Consider the following 24,263-nt stretch of genomic DNA (forward strand, 5'->3'; position numbering starts at 1 on the left):
AGCATGACCTGCCCTTCATGAATCCATGCTGTGTCTGTCCAATAGGATAATTTCTATCAAGATGCCTTGCTATTCCTTCTTTGTTAATAGACTCAAGCACCTTCCCCACTATAGAGTTTAAGCTAACCGGTCTATACTTCCTCCATCTTTTGTTTACCACTCTTTTTAAATAGTGGCGTCACATTTGCTGTCCCAGAATCCAGCAAATTTCAGAAAATTACCACCAGTGCACTTGCTATTTCTCCTGCCATTTCTCTTTTAATAACCTGGGATGCATTCCATCAGGGTTAGGAGACTTATCAATCCGTAGCTCCATTAGCTCATCCAACACTAAACTCTTCCATAATAATGATGTTTCCAGGTTGCCACCTACCTTCTCTTCGTCAATTACTGGCATGATATTAGTATCCTACACAATGAAGACCAATACAAAATACCTGATCAAATTCCTCGCCCATTCATCATATCCCATAACTAAATACCCCTTCTTATCCTCTAAAGGACCAATGTTTACTTTAGCCACTATTTTTCATTTTATATATTTAGAGAAACTGTTCAATCTATCTTTATATTCTGTGGTAGTTTTTTGTCATGTTCTATCTAACTTTTCTTTATAGCTCTTTTTGTGGCTTTCTGTTGATCTTTAAAGTTTTCCTAGTCTTCTAGTTTCATGCTGTTTTTGGCCACTTTGTATGTCTTCTCTTTCAATTTGATAGCCTCCCTTATTTCCTTAGACACACATGGCAGATTACCCCTTTTCATACAGTACTTCCTTTTCATTGGAATATACATTTGCTGAGGACATTGAATAATTGCTTTGAAAGTCCTCCACTGCTCGTCAACTGTCCCACTATAAAATCATTGTTTCCAGTCTACTTTAGCCAAGTCCTCCCTCATTCTATTGTAGTCTCCCTTGTTTAAGCACAGTACCTGGTATTGGATTTTATGTTCACACTCTTCATCTGTATTCAAAGTTCAACCATACTGTGATCGCTCCTTCCAAGAGGATCCCTGACTATGAGGTCATTAATTATTCCTGTCTCATTACACAGGACCAGATCAAGGATAGCTTGCTCCCTCTTTGGTTCCATTACATGCTGTTCAAGAAAACGATCACGGATACACTCAATGAACACCTCCTCAATACTACTCTGACTGAGCTGATTCAACCAATCGATTAAAATCCCTCATGATAATTGCTGTTCCATTTTACAGGCAATAGTTATTTCTTTGTTATTATTTGGTGGCGAATAGACTATGCCTATCAATGACATTTACTTCTTAGAATTTCTAATTTCCACCCAAATGGGTCCAACCTTATTCTACATTCATCTCTCAGCACCACCCTGATGTCGTCCTTCAATGTCAGTGCTACACCATCCTTACCTTCCTGTCTGTCCTTCCAAATAGTCTGGTACCCCTGGATATTTAACTCACAGTTATGGCCATCCTGTAACCATGTCTCCCTAATGGCTACTAAATCATATTCATTCATGATGACTTGTGCCATTAACTCATCAACTTCGTTATGAATGCTACGAGCATTCAGCTTAAGTGCCCTTATGCTATCTTTCTTACTGTCATGATTTCCAGCATCTCTAATAATATCTCCTGAGTTATCCTTCCTATTTGCTTCTTTCATACTCTGTCTTGAATTTAAACCCTCCTGCACAAATGCTAACCTGCTGCTTACCTTTTTATTTACTGTCATACTCCCAGTCGTTTTCCTTTTCCCTTTCCCCGACTCACTCGTTTAAAGTCCTATTGACCACCCTGATAATCCTTTTCACTAGAACACTGGTTCGAGACTGTCCCATCGGTACAGATCCCCCCCCCCCCCCCCACCACCGTTCCAAAACTGATGCCAATGCTCCATGAAATGGAATCCCTCTTTCCCACATCACTTCCTTGGCCACGTGTTTACTTCCCTAATTTTCTTATCCCTAAACCAATGTCTACATGGCTTGGATAGTAATCTGGAGATTATGACCCTTGAGGACCTTTTCCTTAATTTTGTTTCTACTGCTTGATAATCCCCAAACAGTCCTCCATCTTAACCTTGCCTATGTTGTTAGTTCCAATGTGGACCACAACAACTGGATCCTCCCCCTCTCACACCAATATCCTTTCAAAGCTGATCAAAAATGCCCTGCACCCTGGCACTGGAAAGGCAACACACCATGCGGGACTCCCAATCTGGCTTGCAAAGGATATTATCTGTCCCCGTAATTATAGAATACCCCATAACCACCTCTTTGCTCCCCCCTCTTGAACAGCCTTCTACACCATGGTGCATGGTCAACTGGTTCACCCTCCCCACAGACCTTTTGCTCATCCACACAGGGAGCAAGCATCTCATACCTGTTGGACAAAGTCAAGAGATGAGAATTCTCTGTTCCTGAACTCAGGATCCCCCTACCTGCTTCACTTGCAATCTCACCCTGTTGTCCCTGATGACTGATTTAATTTGAATTACTTATTCAACCAGGTGTGACTGTCTCCTGAAACAAAGTGTCCATGTAACTCTCCCCCTTGGAGAACACCACTTGAGTGGAGGCAATTGCAGAGCATGATGCAAGTTATATCCTGAGCCTAGGGACCCTAGGCCAGCTCACAGTAGAACCCCATGACAAAGCCGAGCTAAAACATTCCTCAAGATCTGGGCCATATCAGCCTATAGTTGCTGCTGGTATGCGGACTTGAGACAGGAAAGGAGTCCTACAAGGCCTGGTTTAAGTAAGTAAACTTGTCGGAGAATGGATACCCTGGAAAGTCCCCTTTAACAATATCCAAATCAGAACTGAGTAAAATTAATGGTTTGGTTAAATGGTCACCCAGTTCCCATGGAGTTCGGTACCAGTACAGCTGTATCTGTGGTTACAGAATCTGTCTTTAACAAGACTCGCTGTGGACTCCAACCCTTAAATTTGCACAAGACCTCAGCCAGACTGAGAACACACACTGGGGAACCATTGCAGATTAAGGGTCCGGCTTCAGTTCCTGTCTCCTATGAGAAATGGTTGTTCAGTTACCATTGATGGTAGTAAAAGGCTTGAACCCAGACCTATTGAGGCAGAATTGGTTTAGAAAGATTCGCCTAGATTGGCTCAACATGTTTCAGTTAGAAAATGGCTGCGTAAGTGAAGCCCTAGTGAAATAGCCAGGAGTATTTCAGGTGGGGGCTTTGGACTAGCAAAGGAGCCAAATCCACTTTACATGTTAACCAGAACACAATTCCAAGATTTTTGCAAGGCCTGCCTGATGCTATTTGCCTTGTGGGCAAAAGTAGGGGCAGAGATCAGGAGAGTGGAGAGCAAAGGAACCATCAAACCAGTACAGTTTGCAGAATGGGCAATACCAATCATACTGATTATGAAGCCTGATGGCTCAGTTTGCCGTGTCGGGATTTTAAACAAACAATAAACCGCTTGTCACAGCTGGATAAATACCCAATCCCTCACAGGACTTGTATACAAAGTTGGAGGGGGGGAGCTATCCTTTACGAAGCTGGACATGAGCCACACTTACCTGCAATTGAGACTGGTTAAGGAGAGCCAGAAGTATGCTACAATTAATACCCATCCATTTCCCACGTCTGTACCGGAGCTGAGGTCTTTCCTTGGGTTAGTGAATTATTATGGAAAATTCATATCTAACCTGGCCTACATCTTTGCACCCTTCCACCTTAGTGGGCGGCACGGTGGCACAGTGGTTAGCACTGCTGCCTCACAGCGCCAGAGACCCGGGTTCAATTCCCGCCTCAGGCGACTGACTGTGTGGAGTTTGCATGTTCTCCCCGTGTCTGTGTGGGTTTCCTCCAGGTGCTCCGGTTTCCTCCCACAGTCACAAAGATGTGCAGGTTAGGTGAATTGGCCAAGCTAAATTACCTGTAGTGTTAGGTAAGGGGTAAATGTAGGGGTATGGGTGGGTTGCGCTTCGGCGGGTCGGTGTGGACTTGTTGAGCCGAAGGGCCTGTTTCCACACTGTAAGTAATCTAATCTAATAACACCTGCTATAGAAAAAGGGTCATCCTTATGAATGGTCATATAGCCAAGAAGTAGCCCTTAAGAAAGTGTAAAAGCAGCTATCGTCATTTAAGGTGTTGGCCCACTACGATCTGAAGTGAGAAGTAGTGCTGACATGTGATGCCTCCCCGTTTGGTATTGGGGTAGTGTTGGCTCACTGGATGGCCCAAAGGAGAGCAACGCCCGGTAGTGTATGCTTCCCAGATTTTGGTTAATGCCAAACGCAAACATGCTCAGATAGAGAAGGAAGGCTGAGCAGTCTTCTTTGGTGTGAGGAAGTTCTACCAGTACCTTTATGGATAGGAATTTGTCATAGTAACAGATCACAAACTCCTGCTCAGAACTACTGAAGGAAGACAAGGTGCCACCCATAGCTTCCAATAGAATTCAGTGATGGGCCATTATTCTCAGCACTTCCAAGTACAAGTTAGAACACCATCCAGGAAATCAAGTGGCTAATATGGATGCCTTGAGCTGCCTCCTGCTGGTAGACACCACATCAGTGGTGCCTCTCTTGGAAGAGTCCGATTTAGTTGTAAACTTCCTGGACACCCTTCAGTCATCACGGACAATATCCAACAGCGGACACAAAAAGATCCCGTCCTAACGAAACTAAGAAGCTGGTGGTAATGGGGAAAACAGAGAGCTATCGCAACCAGGATTGAAACATTTCTGGACCCAGAGAGACCAGATCATTGTAGAGGACAACATATTACTACGGGGAGCAAGGGTGATTTCCCCAAGTAAAGGTCACCACCAGATACTGACTTAACTCCACCAGGGTCACACAGAGGTTTCCAAGATGAAGATGCTAGCAAGAAGCTATGTTTGGTGGCTGGGGTTGGATACCAACATGGCTGCATTGGTGGGGTAGTACCCAGAGTGCCAACAAGGATAAAAATAGCCACACGCAGTGTCCCCACGTTCGTGGGTATGGCCAGGAAGGCCCTGCACTCAGTTGCATGTCAATTATGCCAGTCTTTTCATGGACTTAATGTTCCTGGGTATTCTGGGCACCCATTCAAAGTGGTTGGATGTACATAAAGTTTGTTCAGCAAACTCAGGGATGATTGAGAAGCTGCTCACATTGTTTGCAATACATGGACTCCTGGAAGTATTGGTCACTGACAATGGGATGTCAGTTTCCATTAGGGAATTTGAATATTTCCCGAAATCAAATGGCATTCGGCACATAGGAACAGCTCCATACTATCCATTGTCCAATGGTCTAGCAGATATGTTGAAAGTCCAAATGTGGAAGGCAGGCTTAAAGAAGCAACCTATAGTGTCAATTGATATCAAACTGTCCCGGTTCCTGTTCAATTATAGGATCACCCCAAATGCAACAGAGATAGCTCCAACAGAGTTGCTGATGGGGAGAAGACTCTGCAACAGATTAAACCTGATATTCCTTGACCTGGGATTGCAGGGTGAAATGGCAGCATGAACACCAATGCAAACCACATGCCTTCTCTAAACGAGAGAAACAGTTTAATTCAGGGGATGAAGTTTGGTGCTGGAACCATAGAAATGATCCTGTTTGGTTATGAGGGCAAGTTAACACGAAGTCAGGTCCCATGACTTACAAAGTTCTGGTGGCTGATACAGTCCTGAACAAACATGGATCACCTGAAAGCTGTTACCTCGCAAACAGGGCAGGAGCAAAACATACCTCGCCCATCAGAACAGCCAAAAAGACTGTCAGAAACCATGCATTCTTCCCCTCTCTTTCACATCAAGCCGTAGGTCTGAGTTCGATGAAGCCTTGATACCGTTACCACCGGAAGAAGAGGAAGAGACTCTCCTGAGCTGCTCTGGACGCAAGTGGCAGTCTCTGGTCTGGTTATGTGCGTTCCATGCCAGAGTCTGAATCAAAGCTACAAGCGAAAGACCAGGCCTCCATCGCTGGACTTGGCGGGAGAGGGATGTAGTAATTGGATATAGGTTGACCTCACCGACTACAAGGTTGTTGATTGGCCAAGGTTAACAACCCCAAACGGGAAAGCCTGGCTGACCAATATAACCAGAAGATTAGAATCTCCTCCGTTGAGGCGACTGACTCCAAGCTGGCTAACCAGCCACAGCCAGTGTACTATGGAGGAGGAAGATCTACCTGTTGGACTGTGTTGTCGACTCAACTCTTTTCTGGCTGTGTGAGCCTTACCTCTATTTCTACAAAAAAATATATAACCAGGAGATTAGAATCTCCTCAGTTCAGGCGACTGACTCAAAGCTGACTGGTGACAAGTAAATAAAGGGTGACTTGGTGACAGGATACTGGCTTCTGTGCAGTTATTTCATAAACATTCAAGCACTTGCACAGGTCCCTCTTTCAAGGCATCTTCACTTAATGCTCCACAGCCTTCTGAATATTGATGCTGGGAGTAGACAGGTATACCTGGTTTCTGCAATGCAATTGACAGAAAATGCAGCAGGGATCATGTTCCCTTCATTTGTATTTCATTAGTAAATGGCCGCCCAAACATGTACAGATGTATTCTTCAGCACAAATAACCTTTTGAAAGCAGGGGAGCTGTTCATATCCAAGTGGCATTGCATCTCCAACTTTTAAGCCACAAGATAAAACCACCAGGAGAGATGTTAAAGGGCTAGTTAATCAAGTTAAATCATGCTTTTAAAAATGTGATCCAGCACCACATTATGTTTATATACTACAGCTAGCAACATTACCTCTGATGTTTGGTATTGGAAAAATAAATAGCATGAGAAGCTTGGTGTCTATAAAAGGACAGGAAGATTAAATGTCCTGAACTCATGTTGTTTCACATTAAGCAACTAGTGCATTGAACATCTTTGATCCTTTACAGCTTTAAAATAATCAGCAAATTTTGGTGTTATCAGGTTTCTGGAATAGAAAACTGCATTACAATTGTTCTGCTGTTACAGTGTAAGAGCAAAGACATTTATAGAAGTATACAGTGACTGAATCACAGTTTGAGAATAACAGTAAAGCATTGAAAATGAAGAAAATCAGAAATTTAGATGTTTTCTAGAGGCAAAAGGCTGTATGATGAGTAGCTCAGTATAAGTTGTTAAGTATCAATTTTCTTTCTCTATTTCTAAGGGATGGTGTTCCTTATTGTGAGACCGATTACCATTCACAGTTTGGCATTAAGTGTGAGACTTGTGACAGATATATCAGTGGGAGAGTGCTGGAGGTAAGTGTCTGTTAAAAAGCATGGATTTTCTTTTTATTGTAGCTCTTTAAGGAAAATGTTACTTAAAATTAAGAATTGGGGAATGACTGCAGGGGTTCTTTCTCTTAAATGCCACATTGCTGTGAGCCATAGGTGTCCATCTGGTAATTACAGGGTGTCAGAAAAGTTCTCAGATGAACTAATCTTAGGGGGATGAGGAAGGAGGTGAGCAGATAGGGGTAGCCCAGAGAGATATGAAGGGCATAGGTAAACAAGGAGATGTTGAATGGCAGGCCAGAATAGAAGAAAATCTGAATGAGAGGTAATAAGAGTTAAGAGAGGAAATGAAAGCAACCCATATAACGTGATAATAGGCTGAGGAGCACCTGGATTGGGTGAGTGTGCTAAAAGCAATCAATGTCTTAACAGGATCAGATGAGGGGTGAGTTTAAAAAAAAGCTTGAAAGGATGCAATCAGTCTCTAAAGTTACTGAACTCAATATTGAGTCGGAGAGGCTGCGGTGTCTCCCAGCAGGAAATGGAGAGAGAGAGGGAGAGACTTTAGAAATATCTTCTACACGGCCATATACAATCCTCATGCACTGCATTAATCACATCTTCAAACAAAAAACTCAATAAGTTTTGCCACAAATATCCTAATCATCATTGTCTGTTTCTCAGTCAAGGATGATATCCATTCAGTGTTGGTTTTGTTATGATCTCAACTGATATCATCACTGAACAATTCAGAACCCAAACTGAAACAAGAACAAAAACTGCAGGTCTGGCAGCATCTGTGGAGAGAAATCAGACTTGACGTTTCAAATTCAGTGACCCTTGTTCAGAAGAGCTGAAACGTGGCATTACAAATCATGTTTGTTTTGGTTTTAATGATGTTCTCTCACTGAAACATAAGATACAATGCTACAGATTTTGCTTTAGCAATAAAATAGAAGTTTATTAACAACAGAAATGAGGATAAAATAAAGCAAATAACAAAAAGTAAAAGATTTTTAAACAACAGTAGTAGGAGTTTGGAAGTTTCTTCCAGAAATGGCACTGCAAACTGAATCAGTTGTTGATTTTAAATCCGAGACAGGCAAAGTTTTGTTCACAAAGGCAACGAATGTGGGCCAAAGACAGATACAGATGAATCTCGATTATCCGAATATCAATTATCCGAATATCAATTATCCAAATATTGGATTATCCAAAGGAGATCTCGAGGTCCCAATTGAAATATTACATCAAGGAGCTGTTTCAGCCCTGATCGCATCTTTTGTTTACAATGATTAAAAATGAACTCGGCTCACTGAAATGCTACCGAGAACAGTCCTGGACATTGATATGAGCCCAGGCACCATCTCCAAAGGACTGACCTCCTGCCCTCCCTCTCTCTCCCCACACTTTCCCTGGAGCTATACACAGGGGTGAACCCTAAACCCCCCCTTCCCTAGATAATCCCTCCAGCATTGTCCTGTACATGGCAAAGGTGGAATCTGTAAAAAAAGTTGTGTGCGTGCGCGCTATTTGGAGACTTACCCCACAAAGGCAGCAGCAGTCTTACTGTTGTTGTCCACTCTGTCTGCCCAGGGTTCGGGGGGTGGGGGGTGGGTGGGAGCTGACGGGGGCAGGGGTGCACGGAGGTCGGGGGGGGGGTGCAGGGCAGCCTGAGCGCGAGGTGCAGTGTTGGACCAGGTTGGCGGGGGGTGGTGTTGGATGGGGTTGGGGTTGGGCGGGGGCGCGGGAGTTTGCATGCGCTATGCTGCAGTCTCCTGAATGGGAAGCAGACTTAACAGAACATTCTGACCCCCCAGAGGAGAGGCATTGAATCAATTAACCAAATAATTAATCATCCAAATGAAATAGTGCCCGCCCATCTCGTTCGGATAATCGAGGTTCCTCTGTATATGGAGTTAGGCCATAATTCACCCGTGAACTTAATGAATGTGAAACAGGTTCAAGCGGCTAGATGGCCTACCCCTGTTCCAATGTTCCTATTAATTCCAAACCACTGTTTTATAAACTGAAAACAAAATCAATCACTCTTGTACAGTATCCAAAACACACTGCTGGAACTTCCAAAAATACCTTGCACAGTACCTGTAAACATTACTTGTATAGCACTCACACCAAGATCTCTGTCCTATAACACTTCGATAGATTTGAGTCACTTGTGACTTTAATTTCTAAACTGGAACTGCATCATCTTCCTGGAGATATTATATACCTTAATGTGAACATATTCAAATGTAATCAACCTCTTCAGGGTTTTAATCCACCACTTCTGATCTGGGGCCATCACTAAGTCTTTGTTCCATCATAATCCGGTTTCTCTAGGTCTTCATGTCTCAGGACCACTGGTCCATACAAGCATCTTCACTAAAGGATTTCATAGGATTCCCTATAACTCAAAGTAAAACATAAAGTACCTCTTTCCCTTTGTAAGCAATGGGTGTTTCCATGAAGCTTAAAGAAATATCTCCTGACCTTCTAAACTTAGCTTGTTAACATTTTCAGTTGTAAAATCATATTAATGTGAACTAAAACTCATTTTGCCTAAAACTAGCCCTCAAAAACTGTTTTAAGAGATATCACTATGGCTATAGAAATACTTAAGTTAAAAATGAACTTCAAGCAGAAAACCAACTGACCAAAAAGCAAAACTCCACACTACAATAAATGCTGTTAAATATCTAAAAAGTATAATCACAGCCTACATTACAGAAATCATGTGAATAAGTAAGTTAATTCTCAACCTACAAATCTTTGGTAATATCAAACAAGATGTACTTTGAGGTAGTGGTACAGGGATTTGTTTCCTTTTTTCTTTCCTTGCTGCCATTCTGCCTCATTATTAAGACATTGTAACAAAAAATGTGATGTAGCATGAAGGACAATTTGTTACCATTTTGAACAATTAGCAGCACATTCATTGTCATAAAATCATATAGTACAGCCCTTTGGTCCATCAAGTCTGTGCTGCCAAAAATATATTATTACTCATCATGTCTTTGCTGGTAAACTGCAATGAATGCTTCAGCATATCCTTGAAACAGTTTCTTTGTTCTTCCCTGGTAGATTAACTGTTTAAGTGTTGAGAAAACAGCATTGAGTTGGGAAGACACGTTTTGCCAATTTGGCCACAGAATGCTTGCAGAATTGGCTTCAAGAAAAACATGAGAATGTGTTTGATGGTCACTTCATTGCATGCAGAGGGTGTGAGCGTGCCATTGTTGGTGGGATTTCTCTAATGCCCTAATGTGTCGTTGATAATCAGTCCAGATTCACTCCAGTATCTGAGTGTAGTGATAAGAATTGTTCTATACAATAGAGTTTTGTTGACTTATGAAGGATAAATGACCTACATTTTATAAATCCCCATTGGCTGTCTCTGATCAGCTGTAAATGTTACTGTGTTCAATCACTCCATCATTTGTTTTTAATTCTGGAATTGAATATTGCTGGTAAAGACAACATTTATTTGCCCATTCTGGTTTTGAGTTGGAATTGAGTGATTGTCTAGGTCATTTCAGAGGACAGTTAAGAATCAACAACATTACTGTGAATCTAAACTCATGTACAGGTCAGTCAGGGTAATGATGATATATTTTCCTCACCTAAGGAGGCGGAATAGGAACGTAGGAAGAGAATTATACAGTTCATTCCTCGAGCATGCTCCACCGTTCTAGATCACTGTGTCCATAAAATTACAAAAGATGATCCCCAATGCATCCACTATCTTTGTAGTTATTCCTTCAATATTCTGGGATGAAGTTCCTCTGATCCAGCTTATTTTTCAAGAATGACTTCTTTATGAATAATAATTTATTTAACTCTCAGTTGCATTTCTGGGAGATTTTCTGTATTTTCTTCAAAGTAACTGGTTAGTTTCTCCACCATTTCCTTGTTCTCCATAATCATTTATTCGTTCCCATCTCTAATGGGCCTACATTTAACTTTGCTAATCATTTTGCCTTCAAGATTGCAAAGATTTTACAATCAGCTTTTACATTTCCCAAAAACTAAGATATTCTCTTTTTCCTTTCTATATCAGTTTCTTGGTCCTCCCAATCCTCTGGTTCCCAATCCTCCTTCAGGACTTCTATGACAATACTTTATTCTGGTTTGCTCATTCTTTTAGCTTTATGCTGTTTCTTACCTCTTCAGTCACCCCTGTTTTTTTTTATTTATGGCAAATAGAATTCTCACTGTTTGCTAGTATAAATTAGTTCTGAATTGTGTGAAATTCTTTCTGCCAGTTTACTTATTAGAAGGTGTGCCAATGGACAGACTCTTCTCCCATACTATTGAAAATAACTATTACCCAAATCTGACAGTCAATTGTTTTGTCTTCCTCATTGACCAAATAGAAAATTACACTCAGGCATATCTTTACTACTGTCTGGTAAATGTTCGTGCACTGTTAAGGTTTTAACTAGATCTAACTTATTGCTCATTATCAAATTTAATATGGCTTAACCTCTTTTGAGTTTTAGAGTATTTTGTTGCAATAAAATATCCTGATCATAATCAAGAAATTCCCTACTTATCTGACATAAGCTTGTCTGTTATCCCATTAAAAGCATTCTGCTTTCACTCTATGCTTCTTCAATTTGAGCATTAATATATTTTACCATACTAAACTGTACACAAGGGACACATACACAAGCCCTCCTGCAATCTTAAATCCTTTTTCATTTCTTAATTCTGGGCATTAAGTCATGATTGCCTCTTGTTACATAATTTCTTATTGTAGAACTAATTCCAACCTTAACACTCATGATTATCCTCCTCTGCCACTATTTCCTGTCCTTCCTGACAATGCAATGACATGTTCAGTTTCCAGTCCTAACCATCTTGCAGTCATCTCTCCGTAATTACTACAATGTTGAAGCCTGTTGAGTTAATTTTATGTCTGTAAATAATTTACTTCGTTCTGTTTACTTTGTATCTTTGAAGAAATAACATTCATTTGGGCCATTTATCCAATCTGTTCACGTCTAATATTAGTTTTCACAAACATTTCTTATTTTTCACTCCTAATTTAGTTACATTATATCTTCTAGCTTTCATTTTTTAGTCATAGTCATAGTCATAGAGATGTACAGCATGGAAACAGACCCTTTGGTCCAACCCGTCCATGCCGACCAGATATCCCAACCCAATCTAGTCCCACCTGCCAGCAGCCAGCCCATATCCCTCCAAACCCTTCCTATTCATATACCCATCCAAATACCTTTTAAATGTTGCAATTGTACCAGCCTCCACCACTTCCTCTGGCAGCTCATTCCATACACATACCACCCTCTGTGTGAAAAAGCTGCCCCGTAGGTCTTTTTTATATCTTTCCCCTCTCACCCTAAATTTATGTCCTCTAGGTCTGGACTCCCCAACCCCAGGGAAAAGACTTTGCCTATTTACCCTATCCATGCCCCTCATAATTTTGTAAACCTCTATAAGGTCATCCCTCAGTCTCCGACGCTCCAGGGAAAACAGCCCCAGCCTATTCAGCCTCTCCCTATAGCGCAAATCCTCCAGCCCTGGCAACATCCTTGTAAATCTTTTCTGAACCCTTTCAAGTTTCACAACATCTTTCCAATAGGAAGGAGACCAGAATTGCACACAATATTCCAACAGAGGCCTAACCAATGACCTGTACAGCCGCAACATGACCTCCCAACTCCTGTACTCACTACTCTGACCAATAAAGGAAAGCATACCAAATGCTGCCTTCACTATCCTATCTACCTGCGATTCCACTTTCACGGAGCTATGAACCTGCACTCCAAGGTCTCTTTGTTCAGCAACACTCCCTAGGACCTTACCATTAAGTGTATCAGTCCTGCTAAGATTTGCTTTCCCAAAATGCAGCACCTCGCATTTATCTGAATTAAAATCCATCTGCCACTTCTCAGCCCATTAGCCCATCTGATCAAGTTCCTGTTGTAATCTTAGGTAACCCTCTTCGTTGTCCATTACACCTCCAATTTTGGTGTCATCTGCAAACTTACTAACTGTACCTCTTATGCTTGCATCCAAATCATTTATGTGAATGACAAAAGGTAGAGGGCCCAGCACCAATCCATGTGGCACTCCACTGGTCACAGGCCTCCAGTCTGAAAAACAACCCTCCACCACCACCCTCTGTCTTCTACCTTTGAGCCAGTTCTGTATCCAAATGGCTAGTTCTCCCTGTATTCCATGAGATCTAACCTTGCTAATCAGCCTCCCATGGGGAACCTTGTCAAACGCCTTACTGAAATCCAAATAAATCACATCTACCGCTCTGCCCTCATCAATCCTCTTTGTTAGTTCCTCAAAAAACTCAATCAAGTTTGTGAGACATGATTTCCCACGCACAAAGCCATGTTGGCTATCCCTAATCAGTCCTTGCCTTTCCAAATACATGTACATCCTGTCCCTCAGGATTCCGTCCAACAACTTGCCCGCCACCAACATCAGGCTCACTGGTCTATCGTTCCCTGGCTTGTCCTTACCACCCTTCTTCAGCAGTGGCACCACGTTAGCCAACCTCCAGTCTTCCGGCACCTCACCTGTGACTATCGATGATACATATATCTCAGCAAGAGGCCCAGCAATCCCTTCTCTAGCTTCCCACAGAGTTCTAGGGTACACCTGATCAGGTCCTGGGGATTTATCCACCTTTACCCATTTCAAGACATCCAGCACTTCCTCCTCTATAATCTGAACATTTTGCAAGGTGTCACCATCTATTTCCCTACTGTCTCTATCTTCCATATCCTTTTCCACAGTAAATTTTGATGCAAAATACTTATTTAGTATCTCCCCCATTTTCAGCAGCTCCACACAAAGGCCACCTTGCTGATCTTTGGGGGGTCATATTCTCTTCCTAGTTATTCTTTTGTCCCTAATGTATTTATAAAAGCTCTTTGGATTCTCCTTAATTCTGTTTGCCAAAGCTATCTCATGTCCCCTTTTTGCCCTCCTGATTTCCCTCTTAAGTATACCCCTACTTCCTCTATACTCTTCTAAGGATTCACTTGATCTATCCTGTCTATACCTTACATATGCTTCTTTCTTTTTCTTAACCAAACCCTCAATTTCTTTAGTCATCCAGCATTCCCTCTACCTACCAGCCTTTCCTTTCACCCTGACAGGAATATACTTTCTCTGGATTCTTGTTATCTCATTTCTGAAGGCTTCCCATTTTCCAGCTGCCCCTTTACCTGCGAACATCTGCCCCCGTCAGCTTTTGAAAGTTCTTGCCTAATACCATCAAAATTGGCCTTTCTCCAATTTTGTTGCCATACTAAACATTCTTTCCAGTCGTCATCATTTTTATATTCACAGTTTGTAATACCTGTGCACTTACTGGATAAGATCGGTTTCTGTGAATTTCATTCTATCTCTCTAGATTCCCCTAATTCTGTACATAATAGATATTATCAATGTTGTGAATCTGCACCTCTACAGAACCGTGATAGTGTTCTGGAGCAAACTGTCAACATTCTTAAAGTTTCTTTGTGAAGATCTGTAGCTTGGGGGCTGGTTGGATTTGTTGTTGGTCTCTTCACCAAACTGGTAGGTTTGTTGGCAGATGTTTAATCCCCTTTCTAAGTGACATCGAGAAAGGGGACGAAACGTCTCTCCACAAACCTAACAGCTCAGCAAACAGATCAACAATGAATGTCAACATACTCCTTCCTCTTCCTCCTTTATGTGTTGTGTAGTACCTACTGACAGTCAAGCAACTCCACATCAGAGCGAATGGAGACTGAGACATCTCTCAGAATAGCCTTGCACTCCAGACTCCTAAATTCTAAAACCTAACTTAACGTAACTTGTTCTGTATGTAGTTGACTGTGTGTAGCTCCTTTAAGAGAGTGGGATCAGGTGACCCGGGTCAGGATAGAGAGGAGCAGACTAAGACCAACTGTGGACTAGAGAGGACACAATCAAGTATTTTCTGTTCAAGGTTGTCAGCTATCTACTTCGAGTTTTTTTATGGTGCTAGTGAACCAGGAACATCATATATCTTAGTTTATATTTATTTATAGATTAAAGTGTTTTTTAAGTTTTAACATTGTTTAATTATGTGGCTAATATAAATGCTGACTATTAAATAGGAAGAAAACTAACCACTAAAAACACTAACTGATAATGAACTGGCTCTGACTTTGAATGTTTCTTTTTTTTTGTTTGGTATCTCAGCTTTCCCTGTGATAGCCTCTGGGGCTCATCTTTGTTGAAGTTTACCACTCTGCTACTACCTCACATTGGCACAGCCTATTATGTGTTTTTTAGAAAAGCACATTCTGCTCACTGCATCAAATTTCTATTCTCCACAAATTGTACCTTCCCACCTCTTTGATCAATTAATGTTGATATCTGTGGTTATGCCATGTGCCTTTGCTATCAATTCTCCAGACTTCACTATTATCCATTGGCAAATATTCAGTGGAAAACAAGTGCAATAAGGTTCGATTTCATCCTGGATCATTAAAATCATCATATTTTAGATCACTTGGGAGAGAAGAACTTGCCTGATCATGTGAATTAGTGAGACATTTTCAATTCTACGTTTGAATCAAAATCCATATTGCACTAACACATACTGTCTCAATATGTTGTGACCACAGAATCAAAAGTTTCCTGTGATTACTCTCTGTCAGCAATATTTTAAGTACAATGGCAGTTTAGTTGTATTCAATATTCTGACACAGTCTTAAAAGCATTTTAAAATCCATTAATGACTTCACTGGCAATATCGATCAGGAGAAATCTTCCTCTTCCTCACTAACACTGACCAAAATGAAACATTCATTTTCTCCATTGAATTTGAAATAATATTTGATATAAAAATATATAGTCCAGAGTGGTAGGTCAACAAGTGAAATGACCAAGGAAGAATTTTAGACTAAACCCAATAAGACTTAGAAGAAGAACAGACAAGAGAAAGGTTATTGAACATGGTAGGGTTGTGTATTTGCTGTAATATGAAGAGTATGACAGATAAAGCAGGTGAATGTAGAGCTTGGATGAATAAATATAAGTGTCATGTAGCTATTACAGAAATTCGGTTGAGAGAAGGATAAGACTGCCTGTGAAATGTTCTGGGATTGGGATTGCACTACAGGCCTTCCAACAGCCAGGGGTGATAGGGGAATAGCTATGTGGACAGATTATGGAAAAATGTGAAATCATCAGGATTGTTGTGGTGGATGATTTTAACTTGCCATATATTGAGGGGAATCCCTTAAGTGCCAGGGCTTGGATGGGAGGGAATTGCTTCATAGAATCACTACTGTGTGGAAACAAGCCATTGGACCCAACAAGTCAATGCCGACCCTATGAAGAGTAACCCACCCAGACCCCTCCTCTATTAATCTACATTTACCCCTAATTTATGCACTTAACCTATACATCCCTAAACACTATGGGCAATTTAGCATGGCCAATTCACCTAACTTACACATCTTTGGATTGTGGGAGGAACCCCATGGAGACACAGGGAGAATGTGCAAACTGTACACAGACAGTCAACTGAGGCAGGAACCAAACCCAGGTCCCTGGCACTATGAGGCATCAGTGCTAACCACTGAGCCACCATGCTGCTTAGGTATATCCAGGATGGATTGTTGAAACAACATGTAAAAAGTCCAATTAGGGAAGGAGTCATGCTCAACCTGCTACTGGCCTGACCAGGTGTTAAAGTTGGGGAGCACTTCATGAACAGTGACCATAATTCTATGAATTTTAAGTTACTGATGGATAAGGATACAAGTCCTCAGGTGAAAGTATTAAATTGGGGGAAGGCTGACTGCCACATTATTAGGCAGGAACTGGGGATTGTAGATTGGGGGTGGAAGTTTGAAGGTATATCCACATATGGCACATGAAAATCTTTTGAAGGCCAGTTCAGGACCAGCATGTTCCTGTGAAAATGAAGAATAAGGATGGCAAGATTTAGGAACCTTGGATGACATGGTAAAATTGAGAGCTTAGCCAAAAACAAAATGGAGGCACACAAATGATTGAGGAAATTGAAGACAGACCTCAAAGTACAAAGAAGCAGTGGAGGAATAAAATTGAACAAGGAGTTAGGAGGGCTAAAAAGGGACCATAAAATGTCTTTTGCAAACAGAATTTATCAAAATCCTGTTGCTTATGAGGACCAAGAAGGTAGCGAGGGCAAGGGTAGGTCCATTCACTGACAAAGGAGGGAATTTATACGTGAAGCTGGAGGAAGTGGGTGAGATCCTTAAATAACACTTTGTACCAGTATTCTCAAAGGAGAAGGACATAGTGGCTGGTGAGTGTGGGTTGGGGTATGTTGATAATCTGGAGCATGTCAATCTAAAAAAGAAAGAAGTGTTAAGCTTTTTAAAAAGGATTAAAGAAGCTGATGGGATCTATCCCAAAATGCTGAGGGAGGTGAAGAAAGAAATTGCTGAGGCCTTGTACAAAATCTTTGAATCCGCTTTACTCACAGAAGAGGTCCCAGAGGACTGGAGAATAGTCAACATTTGTTCCTTTGTTTAAGAAGGGCAAAAGGGATGATCTGGAAAATTACAGGCTAATGAGTCTTATGTCAATGATAGGGAAATTATCGGAGAAGATTCTTAGGGATAAGATTTACTCAAGTTGGGAGAAATATGGACCTATTAGTGATAGGCAGCATGGCTTTGTATGAGGAAGGTCATGTCTCTCAAACTTGATTGAGTGCTTTGAGGAAGCAGCGAGTTGATTGATGAGGGAGGGTGGTAGATGTTGTCTATATAGACTTTAGCAAGGCCTTTGACAAGGTTTCTAAGGCAGGCTGATACAAAAGGTGAAGTCACATGGGATCCGCAGTGAACTGGTAAGATGGATACAGAACTAGCTTAGTCATAGAGGACAGAGTACTGGCAGAAGGTTGTTTTTCTGATTAGAGATCTGTGACCAATTGTGTTGCACAGGGATCAGTGCTGAGATCCCTGTTGTTTGTAATATATAAATGATTTAGAGGTGAATGTGGAGGACACAGATTTAAGGTAAAAGGTTAGTTTAAAGGTGATGTGAGAGACAAGGTTTTTACAAAGAGGATGGTATATGCCTGGAATGCGCTACAAAAGAAAGTGATTGAAGCTGATACAACAGCAACATTTAAGAGGCATTTTGACAGATCTATGTATAGGCAGGAAATAGATGTATATGGACCATACTGAGGCAAAAGAGTTTTAGTTTAGAAAGGCATCTTGTCAGCAGAGTCTTGGTGGGCCGATGGGCCTGTTCCTATGCTTTACTACTTCTTTCACATACCACTGAAGTGGTAACCATTATTTTTTTTTATAGAACACTGCACATTACCACTAAGAATATTTTCATGATTCACTCCCCATTGCCTCACAAAATTTCACCTCACCTTGATAAGAGGCAGTACAGTGGTTCAGTGGCTAGCGCAGCTGTCTCACAGCAGCAGGGATCTGGATTTGATTCCAATCTCAAGAGACTGCTTGGGCGGAGTTTGCACATTCTTCCCATGTCTGTGTCGGTTTCCGCTGGGTGCTCCGGTTTTCTCTCACAATCCAACGATCTGCAGGTTCGTGAATTGGCCAAGCTAAATTGCCCACAGTGTTCAGAAATGTGTAGACTAGGTGCACTAGTCAGGGGGTAGAGAAATGGGTCTGGGTAGTTACTCTTTGGAGGGTCAGTGTGGACTTGTTGGGCCGAAGGGCCTGTTTCCACATTGTAAGAATTCTATGAACTGTGCAGCCTTCCATCACAAATTTGGCTTCCTGGCTGACACCAATAATAAACAATTACAATCATGTCTACATGTCAGGAAAATAAATTCCGCTGCCAATTCCTGACTAATTTCTTAGGTTGCCTGAAGGGATCTTGCAGTTATTTTCCAAACATGCACACAGCAGAGCTTCTACCTGTAATATGGTCTACTGGATCCCGTGAAGACTTCGGCAAAGGCAGTAGAAGCTGAGCAAAGTGTGTTCCTGCAATGCAACCATTCAATGAAGTACTGAATAAGACAGAAGGCAAGAGTAAAAAAATTGACAGGTTTACAGACTGAGGGCTTCTTGTTTTAAAAAATACATGAATATATGCAAAATAGTAAACATTGTTAGAGTGCATTTTGTCAGTAATGGACTTACTCACATAAGGTAATGGGAAATGACTTTCCTAGACATTCACCAGATACAACATTTGAAAAGGAAATGGATTATTTTGAACCAATACTCTCAACCCTTTACGTGGATGAAATTGTTCCCTTTAACAGGTGAACCAGCCTTTCACACTTACACACTACCAGTCTCTCCAGAATTACATCAAGATTTACAAAGATGAATTTTTTGTGTCGCCTGGCTCAACACCTGATGTTTTCCCAGAATGCTTCCCAATTCTCCTCTCTTCATGTGCTTGTGGCGGAGATTATGAGCATACCTGATAATTTGGTGATGAATTAGCAGATGGTGACATATTGGATCAAATCTGTGCACAGCCTCCAATGTACATACGCACAAGAAACAAAAAAGCCTTCTGAAGGAATTTCAAAGCTTCCTGCGGAGGCAGCTGCAGTGACTGTTTACACGCACTGGAGATGTAATTAATGTAAAATATGTCAGGAAGAGGCTGTGGCTGAAATTTATATAAAAGTTACTGGAAAGAGCAATATAAAATATCCCATCCACTCATGCATGCCAACTATCATGTTTAACTGATGCCCTGATGAGGGAAGGAAATGGAAATATTGCTGTTTTACTGGTTCATGGGATGTAGTGCCATTATCTCACCAGTAGTTATTTCCCATCCCTAACTGCCTTTGAGGAGATAGTGGTGAGGCACCAGGTTTTGGGGAGCTGGGACATTCATAGTGCTAGGTGGAGGTGGGTACTGCAGATGCTGGAGATTAGAGTGAAGATTAGAGTGGCGCTGGAAAAGCACAGCAGGTTAGGCAGCATCCAAGGAGCAGGAAAATCGACGTTTCATTCCTGATGAAGGGCTTTTGCCTGAAACGTCGATTTTCCAGCTCCTCGGATGCTGCCGGACCTGCTGTGCTTTTCCAGCAATACCCTAATCTTGACATTCATAGTGCTGTTAAGCGGGGAATTCCAGGATTTTGACTCAGGAACAGTAAGGGAATGACAATATCGCCCTGAGTCAGGATGGTGTCTGACTTGGAGAGGACCTTGAATACCCATGCATCCACTGCCCATGTCCTTCTAGGAGTAGAGGTTATGGATTTAGAAGGTGCTGTCAAAAGACCTTTGTTGGGTTACTACAGTGTACTTCATGGATGGCATACACTGCAGCCACTACATTTTGGTCACAAAGGAAGTGAATGTTGAAGGTGGTAGATAGGAATCCATTCAGGTGAACTGCTTTGTCCTGGACAATGTCAAGCTTCTTGAGTATTGTTGAACCTGCACCAATTCAGGCAAATGTAGAGTTACCATTACATGCCTGACTTGTACTTTCTAGATGGTGGGCAGGCTTTGAGGAAATAAAGAAATTAGTTCCTTATTTCAGAATTCCCACCCTCTGACCTATATTCGTAACCACAATATTTATCTGGCTGGTCAGTTGTAACTTGCGCCCACACCTCCCCCCTCACTTCTCTCCAAGGCCTCAAGGGATCCTTCCATATCCGTCACAAATTCACCTGCACCTCCACAAACATCATTTACTGCATCCACTGCACCTGATGTGGCCTCCTCTACAGTGGGGAGACAGGCTGCCTACTTGCGGAACGTTTCAGAGAACACCACTGGGACACCCACACCAACCAACCCAACCGTCCTGTGGCTGAACACTTTAACTCCCCCTCCCACTCCGCCAAGGACATGCAGGTCCTTGGCTGCCTCCATCGCCAGACTATGGCAACACGACGCCTGGAGGAAGAGCACCTCATCTTCCGCCTAGGAACCCTCCAACCACAAGGGATGAATGCAGATTTCTCCAGCTTCCTCATTTCCTCTTTCCCCACCTTATCTCAGTCCCTTGGACTCAGCACCGCCTTCTTGACCTGCAATCATCTTCCAGACCTCTCTGCCCCCACCCCCACTCCGGCCTATCACCGTCACCTTAACCTCCTTCCACCTATCGCCTTCCCAACGCCCCTCCCCCAAGTCCCTCCTCCCTACCTTTTATCTTAGCCTGCTTGGCACTCCTTCCTCATCCCTGAAGAAAGGCTTATGCCCGAAATGTCGATTCTCCTGCTCCTTGGATGCTGCCTGACCTGCTGCGTTTTTCCAGCAACACATTTTTCAGCTCTGATCTCCAGCATCTGCAGTCCTCACTTTCTCCTAGTTGTAAGTTCCAGAATGGTGATAGTGGTAGATTCAGTGATTATAATGCCAGTGAATTTTAAGAAGCAGTGGTTAGGTTAGTTCTTGTTGAAGATGGTCATTGTCTTTCTCCTGTGTGGAATGACTTACTTGTTACTTAGCAGCCTTAGCTTGAATGTTATCCAAGTCTTTCTGCACTGGGACATGACTGCTTCAGTGTCAGAGAAGTTGTGAAAGGTGCTGAACATTATGCAATCATGAGCAAAGTGTTCTGATCTTATGATGGAATGAAGATCACTGTTTAAGCAGCTGGACATGGTTGGGCCTAAGACACTACCCTGAGGAACTCCAGCAGTGCTGTCCTGAAATTGAATTGATTGACCTCTAAGAACCAAAACCATTTTTCTTTGTGGCGGCTGTGACTGCAACTGGAAGAGAGTTTTCCGGTATGATTTCCATTAACTCCAGTATTAGAACATTTTAACATAGAATATTACAGTGCAGTCCAGGCCCTTCAGCCCTCAATGTTGCGCTGACCTGTCATACCAATCAGAAGCCCATCTAACCTACACTATTCCTGAACGTCCATATGCTTGTCCAATGACGACTTAAATGTACTTAAAGTTGGCGAATCTACCACCGTTGCAGGCAAAGCATTCCATACCCTTATTACTCTCTGAGGAAAGAAACTACCTCTGACATCTGTCCAATATCTATCACCCTTCAATTCAAAGCTATGCCCCCTTCAGATTGCCGTCACCATTTTTGGAAAAAGGCTCTCCCTGTCCACCCTATCTAACCCTCTGATTATCTTATATGTCTCTATTAAGTCACCTCTCAACCTTCTTCTCTCTAATGAAAACAGGCTCAAGTCCCTCAGCCTTTCCTCGTAAGACCTTCCCTCCATACCAGGCAACATCGTAGTAAATCTCCTCTGTACCCTTTCCAAAGCTTCCACATCCTTCTTATAATGCAGTGACCAGAACTGTACACAATACTCCAAGTGCGGCCGCACTAGAGTTTTGTACAGCTGTAGCATAACCTCATAGTTCCGGAACTCGATCCCTCTATTAATGAAAGCTAAAACACTGTATGCCTTCTTAACAACCCTGTCAACCTGGGTGGCAACTTTCAAGGATCTGTGTACCTGGACACTGAGATCTCTCTGCTCATCTACACTACCATTAGCCCAGTACTTTGCATTCCGGTTACTCCAACCAAAGTGAATCACCTCACACTTGTCCGCATTAAACTCAATTTGCCAGATCCCAGCCCAGCTCTGCAGCTTATCTATGTCTCTCTGTAACCTATAACATCCTTCGTCACTATCCACAACTCCACCAACCTTAGTGTCATCTGCAAGTTTGCTAACCCACCCTTCTACGTCCTCATCCAGGTTGTTCATAAAAATGACAAACAGCAGTGGACCCAACACCGACCCTTGCTGTACACCACTAGTAACTGGACTCCAGGATGAACAATTCCCATCAACCACCACCCTCGTCTTCTTTCAGCAAGCCAATTACTGATCCCAAACTGCTATATCTCCCACAATCCCATTCCTCCGCATTTTGTACAATAGCCTACTGTGGGGAACCTTATCGAATGCCTTGCTGAAACCCATATACACCACATCAACCAGTTTACTTTCATCTACCTGTTTGGTCACCTTCTCAAAGAACTCAATAAGGTTTGTAAGGCACGACCTACCCTTCACAAAACCGTATTGACTATCCCTAATCAAATTATTCTTTTCTAGATGATTATAAATCCTATCTCTTAAAACCTTTTTCAACACTTTACCAACAACTGAAGTAAGGCTCACTGGTCTATAATTACCAGGATTGTCTCTACTCCCCTTCTTGAACAAGGGAACCACATTTGCTATCCTCCAGGTCTTCTGACATTATTCCTGTAGACAATGATGATTTAAAGATCAATGCCAAAGGCTCGGCAATCTCCTCCCTGGCTTCCCAGAGGATCCTAGGATACATCCCATCCAGCCAGGGGACTTATCTATTTTCACACTCTGCAGGATTTCTAATACGTCCACCTTGTGAACCTCAATCACACCTAGTCTAGTAGCCTGTATCTCAGTAATCTCCTCGACAACATTGTTGTTTTCTAGAGATGTCATATTCTGTGAAATGCTCCTTTCATGTTAAGAACAGTCATCTTGACTCAACTCTGACATTCAGCTCTTCGTTAATATTTGGAACAAGGCTGTAATGAGGTCAGGAGTTGAGTGGCCCTAGCAGAATCCACCATGAATGTCAACGAACAGGTTATTCCTGAGAAAGTGCCACTTGATAACTAAGTTGAAGACACTTTCTATCACTTAGCTGATGATCAAGAGCAGACTGATAGGGAGACAACTGATTTGGTTGGATTTGTCCTGTATTAAATCTGCAGGACACCTGGGCAATTTTGCACATTGTAAGGAAGATGCCAGTATTGCATCAGTACTGGAACAGCTGGATTATGTGCATGGCTATTTCTGTCTTCAGTACTTTCATGTGAATGTTGTCAGGGCCCATATCCTTTGCAATGCCTTCAACCATTTCTGGATATCACGCGGAATGAGTTGAATTGAATGAAGTCTGGCCTCTGCAGAACCCAGAAGGAAACAAAATGAATCTTGTAGTTTGAAATTCAGGTGAAGATGGTTGCAAATGCTTCAGCCTTGACTTTTACACTGTTTTGCTGGATTACCTCATCATTCAAGATGGGGATATATATGAAGCCTCTTCCTCCTGTTAACTGTTTAATTATCCTGCTGTAACAGCACTGCAGAGCTTAGATCTGATCCGATA

General features: G+C 42.1%; 1 protein-coding gene across 2 annotated transcripts in view; it reads left to right on the forward strand.

Moving 5' to 3' along the window:
• The window catches only part of ablim3 (actin binding LIM protein family, member 3), a 337,989-nt gene that overhangs the window by 200,273 nt on the left and 113,453 nt on the right, over positions 1-24,263 (forward strand). For both annotated transcript variants that reach the window (XR_011963504.1, XM_072590972.1), the window contains exon 6: positions 7,111-7,204. Coding sequence is in view for 1 of the 2 variants with exons in the window: in XM_072590972.1 (XP_072447073.1) it covers positions 7,111-7,204 (94 nt within the window). In the remaining variant the exon portion in view is untranslated. The remainder of the gene's footprint in view (positions 1-7,110; positions 7,205-24,263) is intronic.

Source organism: Chiloscyllium punctatum, chromosome 20, assembly GCF_047496795.1.
Source record: "Chiloscyllium punctatum isolate Juve2018m chromosome 20, sChiPun1.3, whole genome shotgun sequence".
NCBI classification, from domain to species: Eukaryota; Metazoa; Chordata; class Chondrichthyes; order Orectolobiformes; family Hemiscylliidae; genus Chiloscyllium; species Chiloscyllium punctatum.